This window comes from Pyxicephalus adspersus, chromosome 3 (genome assembly GCF_032062135.1).
Source record: "Pyxicephalus adspersus chromosome 3, UCB_Pads_2.0, whole genome shotgun sequence".
NCBI lineage: Eukaryota > Metazoa > Chordata > Amphibia > Anura > Pyxicephalidae > Pyxicephalus > Pyxicephalus adspersus.
This window is the reverse complement of record NC_092860.1, coordinates 107,966,308-107,984,833: the sequence shown is the minus strand read 5'-3', so window position 1 is coordinate 107,984,833 and position 18,526 is coordinate 107,966,308. Positions and strand designations below refer to the sequence as shown.

The window sequence follows — 18,526 nt, the reverse complement described above, 5'->3', positions numbered from 1 at the left end:
CAGCAGCGTTGCAACTGCTTCCAGCCCCTTGCTTATGCAGTAGAAAAGATTTCCCCATTCATGGAAGTCTATGGAAGCGGTTTAGCTGCAGAATATGCTGAGACACTACATGGGGCTTCTGAAAAACCAAACCACATCCATAGCGCCTGTCAAAAAAAATTTTTAATCTCTCCTATTTATTTTAAAGATAATCAGAGCTTTGGGGAGGTTGGGTATTTGTTGAGGTGAATTGTAGCATAATATCTTAAAAAACCCTCCCATCTGAACAAAATTTAGGTTATGACTTATTAGCCAATACTAAGAAAATATGTTTCTAGATGCCAAAAAAAAAAAAAAACAGTACTAGTAGGGTGTGCCAATACGGGACCAAGACACACAGATGTAACACAAAGCTTACTGTACACTGTTTCATATTCTGTATCATAGTATTTATCCTGTAATAATTTGCTTTTTGTTATTAAAAAGCAGAGATAAAGTACTTTCCATTTTTCAGTGCTTCTTTTCATCTTAAGCCCCAACAATAATTTCTAAAAATGGCGGAGTCCCACTTGTTACAAAATCAAATGTTTAGTCAAACTTGTAATATATCATCTTAAAGACGTCAGCTCTCCAAGGTTGGAGAGGATACACTTTCTTTAGCGAAGCTGGGTGATCCAGCAAACCTGAAATGGATTTCTTTAAAGTCATTTGCTATGCAAATGCTTAGAATCCTGGACCAGATCCATTCCAGGTTTGTTGGATCACACATCTTCACTGATAAACGCATATCCTCTGCATATCCTCATTATTTTAAATTTCCCGCCTGGTCCCACCTACCAGCCCCACGGTCTCTCCCTCCAGCCTAACACTCACCAGCAGATGCCTAGCCGGCATCTGCTTCCCCTGGACTTGCGTCCCCAACATTCACACACCAGGGAGGTTAATAGATCAGGCCCATTATATTCAATATGGTTCCAATATGGGGATTAAATATCTTGGAGCAGTGCATGTGATGAGGTTACGAGTGAAGAAATCAGTTGTAGGTCATTGGAGGAGCGGAGAGAGAGCGGTGGGGGAGTATTTCTCTACCAGGTCAGAAAGGTAATTGGGACAAAGACTGTGGAGGGATTTGAAGGCAAAGCACAGGAGCTTGAATTTGATTCTAAGGTGAAATGGAAGCCAATAAAGAGAACTACAAAGAGATGCAGCAGAAGAGGAGCGGAGGGAAGGATGGATGAGTCCGGCTGCAGTGTTCATATTACATTGTAGAGAGTCGGCTTAGTGGAATACCAGAGAGGAGGAGAGTGACTAGTCATTATAGGCAATATTTGCTGTAGTCTATTGTAGCAAAAAAGATGTATTTAGGATTGATATGTCCCAATTTATTTAGCTGTGTTAACTACAAAAATATTAGGACACTTGGTGTGCCTGAGAATTACGCAGTAGGATTTCCTTTTTACAGTCCGTGTGATTTACACTTTAAGATACCAGGTATAGCACCTATTTACTTATAAATGTTTAACCTAAAAAGTGAAGCACACTGAGCTAGTGCCATTTAATCAACACAAATCATTTAATTGAAGGTCAAACAAAATGTGCTGCACTGGTTAGGTAACCTTTCTGACTTCTACATCCATTTAATTCAGATTTGTTTGAATTTTTTTTACAGTAAAAGCAGCATGCTATACTTTTCAAGGTCACAATGCTTTACATGTCATGTTGCTTGGACAGCTATAAAAAAAATCAATTTCTTTTCACTTATAATAATTATACTAAAAGCACTCTATCTTATATAAATATCAGAATTAAAAAGCAACAATGATTGCATTGGATATTTTTTACACATCTAGCTGGGATATGGCATATATATCCTTTTGTTGCTTTTCTTTGGAAATGTTAATATTTTTTTTGTAGCTTCCATTGGAGCTATTTTATTGGACTTTCCTAACTTTGCACTTTCACCACTAATTATGTTCAGCGGTAAATAACTGTTTATCCACAATAGAGCAGAAAGCCAATATTGGCCCAGCAATAAAAAGCAAACTTGAAGAATTTCTAAGGGAACGTTCCATTGCTACAAGTCTTTTAATCAAGATATGAGTAGGGGTAAGACCCATATGTGTTAGGGCCATGTTACACAAGCTATTTACAGGATATATCAGTATTGTTATTCTACAAATAAATCAAATGATGTCAATAAAAGGTCTCTGGAAGAGCAAATCATAGCTCAGAAGTCAAGTATCTGATTTCAGAAGCATTTGAAGCTAGATAAAAAAAATCTCAGCTTTAGTGTCTACTCCTGTCACAAATTAAACATGTGTTTCAGGAGCAGAGAGCAGTAATTACAAGAAAGATACTACATTTCTTGTAAATACTTCCCCTCTATCTCGCTACTACCCTTCCCACAGACACCACATTTAAAAGAAATGTAGTTAATTTATTCACAGAAAAAAACTCTTTGCTATGTAATTGCACTTAAGAATGAATTTTACTGTCAAACACGAAGGAAGAGCATACAACACGATCCACACACCTATGGAAACGGTTCTTTTTTTAACAACAATAATGTTTATTTCAATTGCCAACAGCTTTAGCCAGGTAAACAAGATTTTGGATACATAACTATATGCTTCTTTATTACAAGCCCAACTCAGGTTTTAGTTGAAGTAAGCTACATACATCCCAGGTGCATATACATGGCGTGCAAAATCTTACAGTCTCAGTTTAATTAGAAAGGCTGTCCCGTCAGTATCTCAGTCAGTAAAGGTTCTGCTTCCTCCTGATTGGGAAGCTCAGACAGTTGGGAGATGTCAGGTCTCTGCAGAGAAAGCACTGATTCTACGTTAAGTGTCCTTTTGCACAGCATGCTGGCAGGGGACAGGAATTCCTACTCAAGCTGTAGCTGCTTTCTAAAGAAAGTAAACTGTAAAACGTGGCAAACCTTCTGAAGTACCTGCAATTTTTTTACCTAATTATTGTTCATTCGGCTTTAAAGAAGGTCTATCACATATGTTAAAGCAGGTATATGTAATAAAATAAGCGTTTGCATTAGAAGAAAAACATTTCAGACACATGCATGTACCAGAAATCTGCTGAAAGACATTAAAAACTTCCATCCAGTTACAGGGTATTAATGGTGTTTCCAGTGCAATACTTGGGAATAAATTGTAAACCTATGCTAGGTACTTCTTTTAAATATTTTCTTAGAAATACCTTTTCTTTCCAGTGCAAAGTTTGGAAAATAAAGATACATTATTTACTACATACAAGATGTCATCTTTTTTTTATATTACTATACAGATGTTGCCAATTCTGGTGATCATGTTTAAAATAATGCTAAGTATGCTCATAATAATAACAAAACAATAAACATCAATAGAAACATTACAATAGGAGTCAACTCAAAATATCTAAACTAAGTCCTCCACAATGAAGAAAGGGCCCCTGCACACATAGTAATCGTTTATTAAGAACTCCATGCACTGTAATTTTCAGTGTAAAATCTTTCTGTGCGGGTTAGAACTATAATTAAATAAAAAATAAAATGAAGTGTAAAAAAAACACACATCCAAAAAGGGATATTTAACAAAACATGCAATGTATTTCCAACTAAACACCTCATACTTTTTTGGTCTCTGGATAAAACATCCATTTTTCTTCTTCATAGCATAACTTGTAAAAAAAACTCTCAAATACAGACTGGTCATTCAATTTTTCCCAGGTAATGTGATGGATACATTAGCTTTAAAGCAAGTAAACGTACTTTATGCTTCCAAAACATTTGACTGGTTGGTGTATATTGTGTCAGAAACATTTTTATAATGTGAAAATAATTACTTCCATTCATATCTTAAATCAGCTAGGTGTAAGCTAGGGAATATGTAGAATTTATAAATAATATTTTCATTCTAGATGGTAAAGTAAACCTCTGCTTGTGAAGAAGCACAAAAAAACAATTCCACAAACCATTTCTCTATGTTGGAGACTACAAGAGGAAACTGTTTTCATTTTTTATCAATTCAAATTCAATGTCAATAAACTGTATCTGACTAAATGGAATTAGGTAAATCAGTCATAAAACATAGCTCACCTGGCTTGAAAAGTTTAAAACAAAGGATCTCTAAAACACACTAACAACATTTTCTATTGGCACATTTACAAATAATAAAAGTGCCATGTCCCAGATAATACATAAACAATGCTTCCAGGGACAGAAAAGTGCCACAACAACCACATGCATATCACGCATGACTGGTCAATTACCATGGTCAATGAAATGACTGGTCAATTATAATGAAAAAATAGCTTTGTAAAAAACCAAATGTAAACTACTAATTCCACAGATTAATTTTTTTTGGACAAGATTGCTTTGTCAAACCGCACACTATTTTTCAAACCATATTTAACATTGCATGTTTCCTAGCACTGTCTTATGCCCAAGGATAGCTGCCAACCTGCAGGAACCATGTTATGACATGGAAAGGTTTAAAGCAAGGATCTGCATTTACACTAATGAGAAACAACACTAAAATGACCAACTAGCAAAGATGAGTATCACAAAGCAGTTTGCATGCTCACATAAGAATGCATAGAAACTATTCTGCTTTTTAGAATACTGAATTATGTCTAGCATTCCTAAAAACTAAGTGGATCTAGTAATCTAGCGTTACCAAATATCTTATATACCAACATCCATAAACTCATCACAGAAAGTTTAAATGCTAGAAAGTTATGAAACTTAAACTTATCAAACAACAAAAAAACTTCTATGTAACTAATGATAACTGATGTCACTAAGGTGACAAATTCCCAAAATAAATCAGTAAAAGTTTGCTTTTACTACCTCTAGAGAAAAAAAAAACATTCAGTTAAACCTAATACTACTTTGATTCATTGTAAGTTTGGAATATAAAGAATACACAAATCTTTCTTCATTAGTGCCTTAAGCAGATTCAAATGCAGGGAACTAATGCTGAATTTGGAATGCTTGGTCTATCCTCATGCCTTATAATTGGTTACTATGGCCAGGATGTCTAAGTTCTCCAGTTTCAAAAAATCAGTCTGTCAGTAAGTATTTGTGAGTAATGAACAGCCTAGAAAAGGAATCCAACTATTAAGTAAACATAAAGGCTGCTTTGCTCATTTACCTCTGAAAATGCAAGTCTAAGTCAGTGAATTGAAGTTCTAAAGACCATAATGAATTAGCATAACAACCGTGTAGTTTCTATTCTTCCTCAATATAGTTTTACATCAACAGGAAAAATAATATGAAAGAGCCAACAAAAATCTGACAGTAGCTTACATGAACAAAAAAAAAAGTACTGTATATGTTTTCAGAAATAAGAAGACTGATTAGGATCAAATAGTCTTTGCTCTGTGTTGTTTCCATTAGACAAAGACGATGGAGCTGACCCTGAGAAATTAGGGCAGGAGTAAGGTCTGGATGTATACGAATTGACATTAGCTGCTCCTGCTGACGAAGGGGTATTCTCTTGTGACAGGTTATTTGCTGAGCCCTGGCCGATACTGTTGCCTGGAAATTAGTAAAGAAAGCAATTAGATTTTGCTCATTTAAATACAGAAAATCTAAAACCTAGAAAAAATTTACAATATCGAGTTGTAAACTCATTAAATGCAATGAATGTCATTACATTTTCTGCAAGTACAAAAAACACATGTTGATCTTGCCAACACTCTAACATCCCTAGCAGTTCACTGATTACCCCAGCCCTTGGGATCCGGCCTACTTTCTTCGCCATCACAACTCAACTCCGCCACAACCATACCTTTTTAGACCTACAGGAGATCTGGTCCATGTGGTTGACACTGCCCACATCAGTGCTCAGGAAACAATCCACCCACCCAACAATTCTACATTGGTTTTAGAAGGGTTAATGACATCAAGCTAATGATCTAAATAGCACTCAAGGAGGTACCAGTGAACAATTCTCTAACACATGGTTCTACTGGTGATAATTTGTGTTATCACCTAAATACTGCCCCTCGAGGACCCTATACAGCCAGACATCTCCTTCCTTGAGTGGGAGTTGGTAACCCTGTTCACCTTCACTCCCTACCTCCCTCCTTTACTCCTTTTTTTACTCTCCACTGCCCTTTCTTTCTTCTTTCCAACTTCCCTCTTTCCAACCTACAGCTTACGCTCCCTTGCAGTTCTCCACAGGTTTTCTTCCCTACACACCCATCTGGACTACGCAGGAATCTCAGCTATCAAGGCAGGAAGATCCAGCCATACTCCATCTTATGGGAACCTAATAATATTTGAATATACCTATTCTAAGCCACAGGCACACATATATAAATTTTATATATACTTTCATTTTTCTTTTCTTAAAAACAGGCCAGGTCTTTTGTAAACAGATGAAGCCTAAAGGTACTTAGTTGACACATTTAACCTAGGACACCGACAGAAAAACTAAGGGATGCTGGTAGTGGTAAGGGTTTTTCTGGTTTGGCTTTCAATTTCTTTTAATTGTTAGTGTAATCTTCCTGAAGATGACAGCGTTGCCCTAAAAGTATCATATTTCTATTTCTGTGTCCATCTGTGCCTAATAAAAAAATACGTTTTTCATTTGTCAGTATCTACATAATAACCTGTCTCTCTTGTTGCAAACCTTTCCAAGTGAAAAGGAAGACATGCAAGGAGGAAGGGGAATCACAAAGAATTACCTCGGCAAGTAGTGCTACATGCCACAACCATAGAACCTGAGTTAATAAATTACCAAAGACCTAGCAAGTGCAGGGGAAGTCAAGCTGCAAAACAAATATTACTGTAGGATGATGACTGCAATTAAACTAACACACCGAGATGTTTCTCAAAACTCACACAGGAAACTAAGGGGTGGAAGAAGAAAATCTTCTTCAGTTAGGGAAAACTGAGCTTGGTGGATGATTATTTTTGAAAATGAAACTAGCATGTTTGAGTTTATTTAATTAACTAGGTTAACATTTACATTTACAAAAAATTCTAATATCATTGTTATAAGTAAAATTTTTTCATTGTACTGTCACTGATGAATTTCTTCACCTTATCTAAATTACAATTTTATTTAATGCACTACAACAGAAAAAAACTTAGTGAAAATGATCCTGATTTGCTGGTATGTTGCAGGCAATGTCCTAATCTCACTTCTTTACAAAAGCTAGTGACTGTCAACCTTACACTGCAGCCTTATGAGCCAAAGCCCTAAGAAAGCCTACTGAACATTCTGTCATGTAGTGCAACGTATTATAGAAAATATGGTAACACCTTACTCCATCATTGATATAAATAGTTAGTCATGAACCTTAATTTCCCATTACAACTGACAGCAGGGGCCAACAGATTTTGTGTCCCTGGTGGATTTCTGAAATAGGTAAAGGTATAATGGAACTAACATCCTGTTAAAGAATCAGTGTATTAACATTTCCACTTACCCAACTGCATTAAAGCAACTTGTGCTGCCAGTTCCTTTGCATCTTCCACTGTAGTACATAGCCTGTTAGGTACAATGATGATTTGGGAACTGTGATCAGCACTAGAAAGCACAACCTTATAAATCAAAAGAAGTTTTCCATCTTGGCTAGTAGCTGAAAACAAACAGTAATCAGGGAAATTCATGTTATTTTTCAAACAATAGTATTCTAGGTGCATCACAGCAGAGTGAAAATGATGTGGCTTCAAAAGCCTAATTTGTATTGGGGTAAGATTTGCGTTAGGAGAGATAGGATATGATTCTATTTCAGAGTCATATATTGGACCTTCTCTGCCTCCAAGAGGGATATGTAGACTTGAAGATCTTGCAAAAAGCTTCTGAGATACGTCCTGCTGTTTTGAAAAGAAAAGCATATTTTCTGCATTCAGACTCAAATTGCCAATTCCTTGTTTCCAAATAAATTCCTTAGTGGCAGGCTTAGCCAAGGTAACCTCAATGCATGTTCCATCAACATATCTTCCATTCATTACTGACATTGCCGCAATGGCATCATCTCGATTGAAAAAATGTACAAATGCATAATCCCTCATCTTTTTCACACGTTCAACAGATCCAGGCTTAAATTTATTGAACTCTGCTTTGATGGTTTCTTCTGAAGTTGTTATCATCAAATTTCTTACATACAGAACCTTAACTCTTTGCATTATTTCTTCATCGACTTCTTTTTCTGGGTCTGCCCAGTCCACTTGAATAGTATGACCCCATAACTGAACAGTTCCTGTAATTATATTGTATTGACAATGACATTAGCACAATTGCAAATATGCAAACACTATGATTAATGGAACAATATAACAACTTTTTATATATTAAAAAGTTAATTAATAGACATAATACCTGTTTTTTAGGACCTGTGGGGTTAAAGGTGCCACCAAAAAAAGACACTATGAGCATAAAAGCAACCAGAAATGCGCCTCCATCTGGTGGCCTAACCCCACAACTACTAAAGGTAGTGGGTTCCTTGCAATTGCAAGTCAGCAACAGGAAATTCATTGATGATAGATCACATGAAAGACAAATGTCCTGATCATTGGCTTCTATTTCATATAAATTTCTATTTCATAAAAATAATAACGTAATGATTAGGAAAAATCTTGGTTAACCATTTTTGATCCTGTGACCCAAGGTGTGACTTTACCACTACACTGGGTGGGTCTTCCACAGACTGCAAGAAAAAAAATGAAACCTTCTCTCATGAAAGGAATGACGCTAGCCACAAAAATTTGCAGCCCAAGGACAATCCTGTAATATGTGGAGACATATGCAATCCCAGACTGACTGTAAAGACTAAGAATACAAAGGAATCAAGTCTGTCATCAGATTTAAGAATAGGAGTAACAAACAAAGTCATGAAACTTAGGAGTTGGATAAAATAGGCTCCTATAACGCACTGGTTCTAACTGAACTACTGATCAAGGTTGTGTCTCTCACCAAACAATAAAGTTTTTATATTTTTTCTAAAAGCAGTAGTTACCGTATTTTTCGGACCATAAGACGCACTTTTTCCCCCCAGAAGTGGGGGGGAAAAGTCCCTGCGTCTTATGGTCCAAATGTAGCCTCTGTGCCCGGGCCGTCTCTCCGGTATCCTCCCCAGCCGCTGTCCCGTCCCCCCTGTGTAGCCCCCCTCCGGCTTTTCTCCTGTCCAGCGCGGCCAGATACATGTGTTTATGACTGTGCTGTTGGTTTTTAATGCACATAAAATATTTTAGGACACTATTTGTTTCAGAATATTTTTTTCTTCATTTCCCTTCTCTAAAAACTGGTGCGTCTTATGGTCCGAAAAATACGGTAACGGTAAATACAGAATATTTTTTTCTTCATTTCCCTTCTCTAAAAACTGGTGCGTCTTATGGTCCGAAAAATACGGTACATATTATTTTTACAAAACATTATTGGGCAAATACTATGAAAAGACCAATAACTTGGTTCCCTGTAATATGCTTACAGTTTTCTTCAGATCATTGTTCAAACTGTCACCCTGGGCATCATACTTTAGCACTCTGCAGGCTACTCAGACCATAAGTAAGGTGTCTAAGTTGGGGTAAAAGTAACTCTGTTTACATTTCTGCTTTAAAGACAGATGTGAATACACTTTCAGAATTCTTTCTAAGCACATCAGTTTAAAAACAATTGTGTGGACAATTATGCAAATATTGACTTTTAACTTTAATTTGAATTTTGGCCTGCCCTGGCATTCACTACTTTTCAATGATGCCTTGCACTACATTTAACAAATTACCATAAGGAAGTATATATACATACATACATGCTTGTCAACAAAAAAAATTAACAAAGAAGCTGTCAACATTGCATGCATTTTAACTGGTGCTGCCATGAATGAGTTGCCTTGGGACCAAAATTAAGTCTGGAGAAGTCCAAGACTTGCATATTTACAGTAGTGTGCTTGGCTCCTGAAATGCTCAGAATCAACAATAAAGAAATCCGTGAATAGTTGTCATTGACAAACATGCTCATGCGGATTTTACAAGCATTACTGCAGTGTTTCCCAACCAGGGTTCCTCCTGAGGTTGTTAATGGTTCCTTGAGCAATAAGCAGTTTGTGACTCTCAGGTCAGTTTAACTGACACCAATGATTTATTTGCTATCTGTCAGGGTGACGCACTTCTCACTGGCCAGCAATGTAATAGGCATTATTCAACCTGACCCCCACACTAACATACCCGAGGATACAGTAATTTTAGCAGGGGGTTATTATAAGGGGTTTTCCCACATTAAATGGTTTGAGAAATAAAGCATTACTGTAAACATCTTTTCGTACTGTCATTGCATGTTCATATGTATTGTTTCTTATTATTATGTATTCGCTTATTGTTCTTGTTCTATGCAAAGTGGGAAAGAAATATTTAGCACTAATATGTTTTCATAGGTAAAATATCCTAAAAATGAACAAACATTAATTAACCCCCCTAGCGTTAATCCCGAGTGTGACTCGGGGTGGCTTTTACATGCAAAAAGCGGTAATTCCGAGTCACACTCGGGGTAACTTTAAAAGCCCCCCTTACCTTTGCCCCGCGCTCCAGCGGCGTTCTGATGGTCCCGTTGTGATGCCGGGGCGCCGGGGGGGGGGGGGGAATTTAAAAGCAGATTACCGAGTAATCTGCTTTTAAATACCACCCAGGTCCCAGCCATGCCACTGCTCGCATCAGCAGTGAGATGCGAAGCACAATGCAGGACTTCTGCATTGTGCTTCACATCTCACTGCAGATAGTAAATTCTGCACTGCACTGCAATAGTAAATTCTGGGGCTGATGCTAGCTGGCAGCACCCCCGGAGTTTGCTATTGCTGCTCGCATCTCCTGGAAGATGCGATGCAGAATGCAGAAGGTCTGCATTGTGCTTTGCATCTCCCTGGAGATGCAGAGCAGCAGCAGCAGCGTCGGGGTGAGGAGGGGCAGGACATCCCCACTCGCATCACCCAGGAGGATGTGACATCTTCCGGGTGATGCGAGTGGTGATGTATTGGGGGTGTGCCCGGGCGGGAAATTTAAAAGCAGATTACAATGTAATCTGCTTTTAAATGGTTTTTACAGTTAAAAAACACCATACAACATGAAATAAATATAAAAGGACATTTTTAATTTTATTTTAGGATTACATTGTTGTCTATTATTTCATTATTTTTAAAAATTATTACTTATAATTATGTATTATAATTTATGATTATAATATAATAAATAAATATAATTATCAAACCTGGGAGTTAATCCTAAAAATTACAGGCCCACAATATAAACAAAAATTTCTATGCCAAAAAAATTGGGATCACTTTTTGCATAAAAAAACTGATAGAATTAGAACGCTAGGGGGGTTAACAACAACCAGATAAAACTGTAGTATTTTCCCAGTAGGTACTATAAATGCCAGTGTTTTCCCCAGACCCTTTTAGCTGGGTCGATCACCCAGCACTTATCACCCAGTTACTAAAATGCTGAGTCCCAATAAAGGGCCCCCCTACCATCTACAGCTGTTTCACACCGAACTAAAAAAAAATTCTGGGAAGAATACTGAATGCTACCACATAAATTGCCATACGATGTTGCAATCTATTTACAAAGCTATGTACTATGTAAATAGATGACTTTTGAATTTGTCATGAAGCTGTGATGAAAATAGCATTGGGGTTAAGTTTTTAAAATGATCACTACACTTTAGCAGCAAGGCCACTCAGGGTATTCAAAAACAAAACAAAAAAAACTTATGATTATCTATGTCTCCTTTATTTACATTCCGGAATGGAGTATTTAAGTTTCCAAATGTAGACTTCCATGTATTTAGGGAGGATTGGTATGGGCAACTTAGAAAATGGCATGCTCCAATAAAACCAAATTTCTGAACTAAGAAGAAATGGCAAGTGCATTAGCTTCACATTTCACCCCCCCTCTTTCTCAATATACATTATGTTGTGCATTTTCAAATAAAACTGTATTAGCTCAAAAAGTGTGATGGCTTTAAATGTGTCTATAAAGACTGATATAGGTTATGGCAATTCATTCTTAGTGAATGCTGTCATTAAATCTTCAGTAAATGATTTACCTGGAATTAATTTACGTCTCGCCATTGCTGCTGCTCTGTGAGATTCAAATTCAACAAAGGCAAACCCACGGTTTTTGTTTTTGTCATTTGCACTTGGGTACACAATAACATCTAATACTCCGTCTGAAATTTTTCTCATTTCTTCCAAAATGTCTTCTTTTTTCTTCTCCTTTGGGATGGATCCAATAAAGAGTCTGCAGTTGTCCAAGCTCACACAAACTCCAATAAATTTACCAGGACGTATCTCAAAATTGTTTAGCATTCGAATTGCTTGTGCTGCATCCTCTTTGTTTGTGTACATGACAAAAGCATAGCCTCTGTTCTCCCCGCTAAATTCCATCATTAACCGAAATTCATAGATTATTCCAACTTGTTCAAAAACAGGGACTAATTCATCTTCAAACATATCACGGGGAATTTTTCCTACAAACACTTCACAGCCACGTGGAGGAGCTGGACCTTCCCATCCTAAAAAACAGTATTAAAAAAGCATGTAAGCTTTCGTGGTTTAAAAAAAAAAAAAATAGAAGGAGTTTAGTTGAAAACATGTTTTTTTTTTATAGATAGGCTGCCTCCTAAATGAAATTTTGGATAGCATGGAAGGGCACAGCCTGGTACTTGAAGTTTTAGTGATTGTTAAAGTAAGCTGGGCACAACCACTATTATGTAGGTAAAACTTAGTAGTTATGAGCTGTAGTAGAGACTGATTATAGGGAAAAGAGAAGGCTAACAAGGAGCTGAGGCCAAAACGATTGATAACAGGACACAGCAGTGACTGCCCTTTTAGTCTAATGAACAGTTGCAGGCATAGCAGAAACAATGCACCAAGGTCACCTGCACCTTCCTGGCCATCCCTCCTATACTTACAGTTGGGCATGTTGAAACCACGATGGTGGAACAACAAAAGGCTTAAGTTAAAGTACAATGCCTCAAAGGGGGACTCTTTGTAACCTGGGCAGCATGGTACTAGACAGCAAACTGAGTGGGGCTGTAAGTTTAGGATTGGGAATTGGAAAGTAGCCCACCAGGCAGAACGTGGAAGATGTATCCACTATAGTTGTATTACTCTCTCAATGTATCCCCTGAAGAAGCCTGCAGGTGTCGGGTTTGAGACATACCCTGTTCGCTTTCGAGTATTTTTAGATGTTTATGTTTGTTCACAGGCACCATTCCCATGATAAAATGTATTGGAATATTCAACTCTGAGCCTTATTAAAGTGTTTTTATGGTATTATCACGTATTTACTGATTGTGCACTCACTGAATGCTAAATATATTCTTATAATTGCCAAACAAAAACCCAAAGCTTTCTCTTTTTCTTTCATTTTTTATTTAAACTTAGTTTGGGGTCCCGCATTCTAACAGACATTGTATGGAAGAAAGATGTCACTCTCCTATTTGCTTTTTATCCTTTACAATGTTACCTGGAGGAGGGCCACCAAATTTACGCTGACCATTTTCTTGTACCATATTGTACCCAGTTCTTTCCATTAATGCCAATAACGCAGCTTCATTCTGCACTGCTTGTGAACGCTTGCTGTATCCATTCAGACTATCTAAATATTCCTCATTCATTGCTGCAGATTCACCTAAAAAATATTAAAAAAACATGGTTGATGAAAAAATTACAGACAACTTACAAAAGAGCTAGAAATAGCAAGCATATTTACTACAGAAACCATAACATCACATCTGTCGCTGGCATAAAGTGATATTATAACAGTTGTGAAAAGAAGAAAGTACACCCTCTTTTGAATAAAAGAATTGTAGCAGCACATAATTAAAAAAAACAAGATTCCACTGTCATAATTTATACATCAAAACCAAAGACAAAATATATGCGTGAAAACATCTCGACAAAGTACACCTTCTGATTCAATGGACAACCATTAGCAGTAATCACATTGAAGTAATCATTTTCTGTATGACTTTATCAACCTCTCACATTAATAGCCCATTCTTTTTTACAACATTGCTTCAGTTCACGTAATATCTGCAGACATTTTCATTACAACTCCCTGCAGGTTGTCTCAGAATCTTGATCAGGTTGAGGTCTGGGCTTTGACAGAGCTATTGTAACACCTTGATTATTTTCTTTTTCAGCCTATCTGTTGTAGATTTGTTGGTGTGGTTGGTATCATTGTCCCAGTTTAGAACCTAATTTTGGCCAAACCTTCACAAATTATTGTGACCAAGCTGTCACAATAGCCTCACATTTGACTCTAGAATACTTTTTGTAAACCAATGACTGTAAAATGCCCGAGTGTTGTGGCTGCAGAACAAACCCAAATCATCTCCCCTCCACCACTGTGCATCACAGTTTGTACAATGTATTCATGCTGATATAATAAATTTGGTTTTTGGCCCTCTGCATTAATCATTTCCACATTGGTCTCGACTGTCAAAAAGAACATTGTTGCGGAAGTATGGTGGTTTGTTCTGATGAAACTTTGCATACTATACTACCGTGTTTCCCCGATTTTAAGTCATCCCCATTAAATAAGCCACCCCCGATTTTTGAAAAAATAATTAAAATAAGACACTCACCCGTGAATAAGACATCCCCCGATATCCGATCCTGTGTGTCTCCTTGATGCTGGCTGCAGTGCGTGTCTCCTCCTGGCTGCAGTGCAGAGCCAAACTGAAAGTAAAAAGCCGGCACACGCGCCCCCGCGATTCTGAACCAGGAAGCACGCTGCTGATCCCTGCCCTAACAGAGTTATCTGCCCTAACGGAGATCCCTACACTTAATTACCAGTAAGTGAACAGAAGGGGACAATCAATGGCATAGAGTGATCAGAAGGGGACAATCAATGGCAAAAAATATAAGACAGTGCCTTATAATCGGGGAAACAGGGTATACTATTAACTTTGGCATTTAACATGCTGAGGCATGTAGAATGTAAGCTATAGCTCTTACATTTTTTGCAGTTTCCCTAAGCCAGGGGTAGGCAAACTGTCTGTTCCGGCCTAAGGTCCCCCTGGTCGATCCGGCCTAATCCTGGCTGGCAGGAGTCAGCAACCTGCGGCTCTGGAGCCACATGTGCCTCCTTGTTATGCCTCCCTTCTCTATTTACCGTGGCCCGCGTTAACACTTCCGCCACCGGGGTAGGGGGACATTCCCTCTCCTCCGTATGCATTGCGGAGGAGAGGGATTTCCCTTCAGGGGGCGACCTGGCAGGGGATGGAGCCATCAGCGCAGGACTTGAGAGAGAGTCAGGCCTAGTGTGCCTTCTTGACCTCCCAAAGTGGCCTAGTAGCCGAAAAAGTTTGCTGACCCCTGCTCTAAGCATTGCATGGTCCAACATTGGGGAGAATTTCCTTGGAACATTCAATCCTTAGAATACTGGCAACTGTTTTTAATGTTTTCCCTGTGAATAATCTTTCTCGCTGTAGAATTATAAACTTTAAACTGTTTGAAAATGGTTCTACAAAATTCCCACAAAGAGAGGCAGCAAAAATTGCTTCTCCAAGATCAACACTGATGTCATTCCCCCTTGGCATTGTGTTAACACACAGTTGAATGCTACAGACCAGCAAAATGCAAAATCTGCTATTTTAGAGATGGTCACGCTTGATGAAGATCAATTAGTAACATACAATTGAGTAGCAGCACTGGGATGCTACTCACCCTGGTAATTCCTTTATGATTGGTAAAAGTATAGGTAATGTTTTAATGTTATAAAATCATAACATTTCCTAAAATTTAAGTAGGCCATAAAGGTCATTGATTGTTCTTAAATTCTGCTTCTAAGTATCTTAGATAGTATAAGTATTTTTAGCCTATTTTATATGCTTTATGATTCATCCTCACAGAGATAAATTTACAGCCCTTTACAGTTTCCAGTATTACTACTATGAGAATGTAAACATCACTACAACGGCTTCCTTGGGCCTGTTTTTTGGCTCCTTGTACTCTATATTAGGGGTCCCCAACCCATGCTAGTGCGCCCCCTAGTGGAGTCAAAAAAAGGACCCTGCTGGGCGGCGCACCTGCCAGAGCAGTGGACCATTTCTCCTGTACAGACCGCCGGCTCAGGGCTGGTAGCGCCTCTGCAGTGATAGGAGAGTGGGCAGATTCTGGCATCATGATGTCACTATGGGGGAAAGTTTCTTCCCCTTTGAGTGACACACGGCTCCCCATGCATGCGTGGTCCGGAGCCAGTGAATTTAGTGGTCCGCGAGCTAGAAAAGTTTGGGGACCACTGCTCTATACGGTATAGGTGAATTAGGCAATCTGACCAATCACTTTTACAAGCCTCAGAGGAGAGTATAATCCCTATCTGTTTGGGAATAATGAACAGGAGGTACCACTGAGGTCTCCATAATGGGAGCCTGTCACCTAAGAATACTTACTACAGTGTTCTCCCCAGAAATTTTTTTCAGCCGGGTGGTAGGAAGCTGTAGCCGGGTGGTAAAAAAGTGGGTGTGGCAAAACACGGCAAATTTAGTGCTTCCAGTTGTTTATGCCATGGGTAGCCAGTAACCTCTTATTGTTTCAGTGTTCTACCTTCTCCCAATTATTTGTTACAACTTTGTAATGCCTGCCCCGTTAGTATATCCAATTTTTCTATAATTTGCACTTTCAATTTAGGACTCCTAGTTGCACTTTCCTCAGAAACAGCAACCCCAAAGTTTAATTTTCATAACTTTTTACATTTGTGACCCCCATATCTTGAAATTCTTTAAACCTGGGGGGCTGAAATTGTAGTAACTAGTATCTATGATGGTCCCCTGTACACTCTGAAAATTACAGGTCATTGTGACATACATATTAGGAGATATGGAGGTTTGTACACACAGAGCTGTGAGGATGCAGAATGACACACAGAGAGCTAGCAGAGGATACATTTCAAAGGCAGAAATCTGAGCTCGTGCTATGAGATGGGGGCGGGGCTGGCTATGTCTCCTTCACATGAAGGCTGCACAGGAGGGCACAGAGCACAGAGCAGCCTCACTAAGATCCGAGGATCCTCAGCCGGACCGAGCAACCGGCTAAACACCTCTGGGGAGAACTATGTACTATCATATGTTTTGTTAAAACAATGAATGTTAGTTAAAAAAAATGAGGAAAACAAAATATAATAAATTAGAATTTAAAATAAAAAAAATACTAAAATAACCCACACAACATAACTATCAAGAATGCACACATTCACACAACTACTGAACACACACATTTTATTATTATATATACACACACACCATGCTGGCCTTTTCTGTTCATTCTACCCAATATACACAAAATAAACTGGGATTATATTGTGTTTGCGTATACTAAAATTGACTTGAATACAGTTTTACTAAAAATGTGCAATGCAGTTTGATAGAAAAAAAAATGTTTTGTTTTTTTTGTTTATTTGGGGTGTTAAAAAAAATAATCTTGTGCCAGGTAAATATACAGCAAACATGCACCCTATACACAATACACAAAATGACCCATACGTAGTGCTTTGAAAACTTTTACAGATCTTTATTCATTATTTATTAGGCATGTTTTCTTCCCTTGTTAACCAAATAATTTGCTATCACAAGTGAGCATGGTGTGATGGTGTGGGGGCAGGTTGTCAGTAAGGAGCTTGTGGTGTCATTGAGGGGATCAGGGGATAGTCTGCCGCCATTCTCCATGGAGGTCCGGGCAGGCCTAGGACACAAAGCATGGGTCTGCTGTATCCACAGGATGATACCATGATGAAATGTACCTCGTTTTCTAAGAAAGTGGAAGGAAGCTTTCCAGATTGGCCATAGCTAGGAATAAAAAGCTGACATTCTGCTCACATCCTAATAGCTATGACAGCTCCTAACAGTGACACCCCAATAACAAAGTGACCCCAATCTACAGCTGCCCACATACACCACACAATCTCCTTTACCGTACAATGGTGAGCCCATTCGTGCCACATATACATGCGATGGTGGATATAAACCTGCACAGTATAATGGGGGCCTATGGCATTCTATCCCCCTAAACTAATAACTCTCATCGCTGTATGTACGTGTGTGGCCGCTTCATGTCGCACACCAGGCCTATTAAGGAACTCACATACCTAACACACCTCTTCCAAACTATTTCACCGATAACAGCCGGGCTTATCTCCGATTATAAGGAATCCCGTCAGGAGACGTCCAAGTCCACCGAATTTACCGACAGCTTCTCCACCAAATGACGCAATCCAGAAAAAGAGGCGCCAAAGTCACTGGCTCGCGGAGCTTCTCCTAGACCCCGCCCAATATAACTGGCTCCTCTCTGGGCGCGCTGGAAGGGGGCGGGTCTTCCAGAAGTTTCGAGAAAATTCCACACGGTGTATGGAGTGTTCACGTGGTTTATGTAAATTAGTTGAAGCCAGCAATTATTACTTCTGAGAGGGTGTTGTGGCCTCCAATATAAAATGCGCGGCTACTTTACACTGCTAAACCCTGTGACGTGTCAGGCAACTTACCTCAATGTACAATATGTTAGTGTGCACAGCAAATATTTTTATCACAATCCTTGCCTGGGG

General features: G+C 38.5%; 1 protein-coding gene across 2 annotated transcripts; it reads right to left on the bottom strand.

Moving 5' to 3' along the window:
• Positions 1-3,558: 3,558 nt before the first annotated feature.
• RBM46 (RNA binding motif protein 46) lies at positions 3,559-18,237 on the bottom strand. Of its 2 annotated transcripts, none has more exons than XM_072405949.1 (5): positions 18,074-18,237; positions 13,451-13,615; positions 12,027-12,494; positions 7,414-8,190; positions 3,559-5,512 (listed from the first exon to the last, which is right to left on the bottom strand). In XM_072405949.1, the coding sequence occupies exons 2-5, from the start codon at positions 13,599-13,601 to the stop codon at positions 5,313-5,315; spliced, it is 1,596 nt and encodes a 531-aa protein (XP_072262050.1). In that variant the 5' UTR covers positions 13,602-13,615; positions 18,074-18,237; the 3' UTR covers positions 3,559-5,312. The 2 variants fall into 2 exon arrangements, with proteins under 2 accessions (XP_072262050.1, XP_072262051.1); XM_072405950.1 differs by having other exon boundaries at positions 18,083-18,237.
• Between the last annotated feature and the right edge of the window lie 289 nt (positions 18,238-18,526).

Coding starts and splice junctions, on each gene's coding strand:
- RBM46 (XM_072405949.1), bottom strand. CDS start 13,601: ATGAATGAGGAATATTTAGATAGTCTGAATGGATACAGCAAGCGTTCA. Junction 12,495..13,450: donor ATTTGGTGGCCCTCCTCCAG/GTAACATTGTAA, acceptor ACTGTTTTTTAG/GATGGGAAGGTCCAGCTCCT. Junction 8,191..12,026: donor GAGACGTAAATTAATTCCAG/GTAAATCATTTA, acceptor ATATAATTACAG/GAACTGTTCAGTTATGGGGT.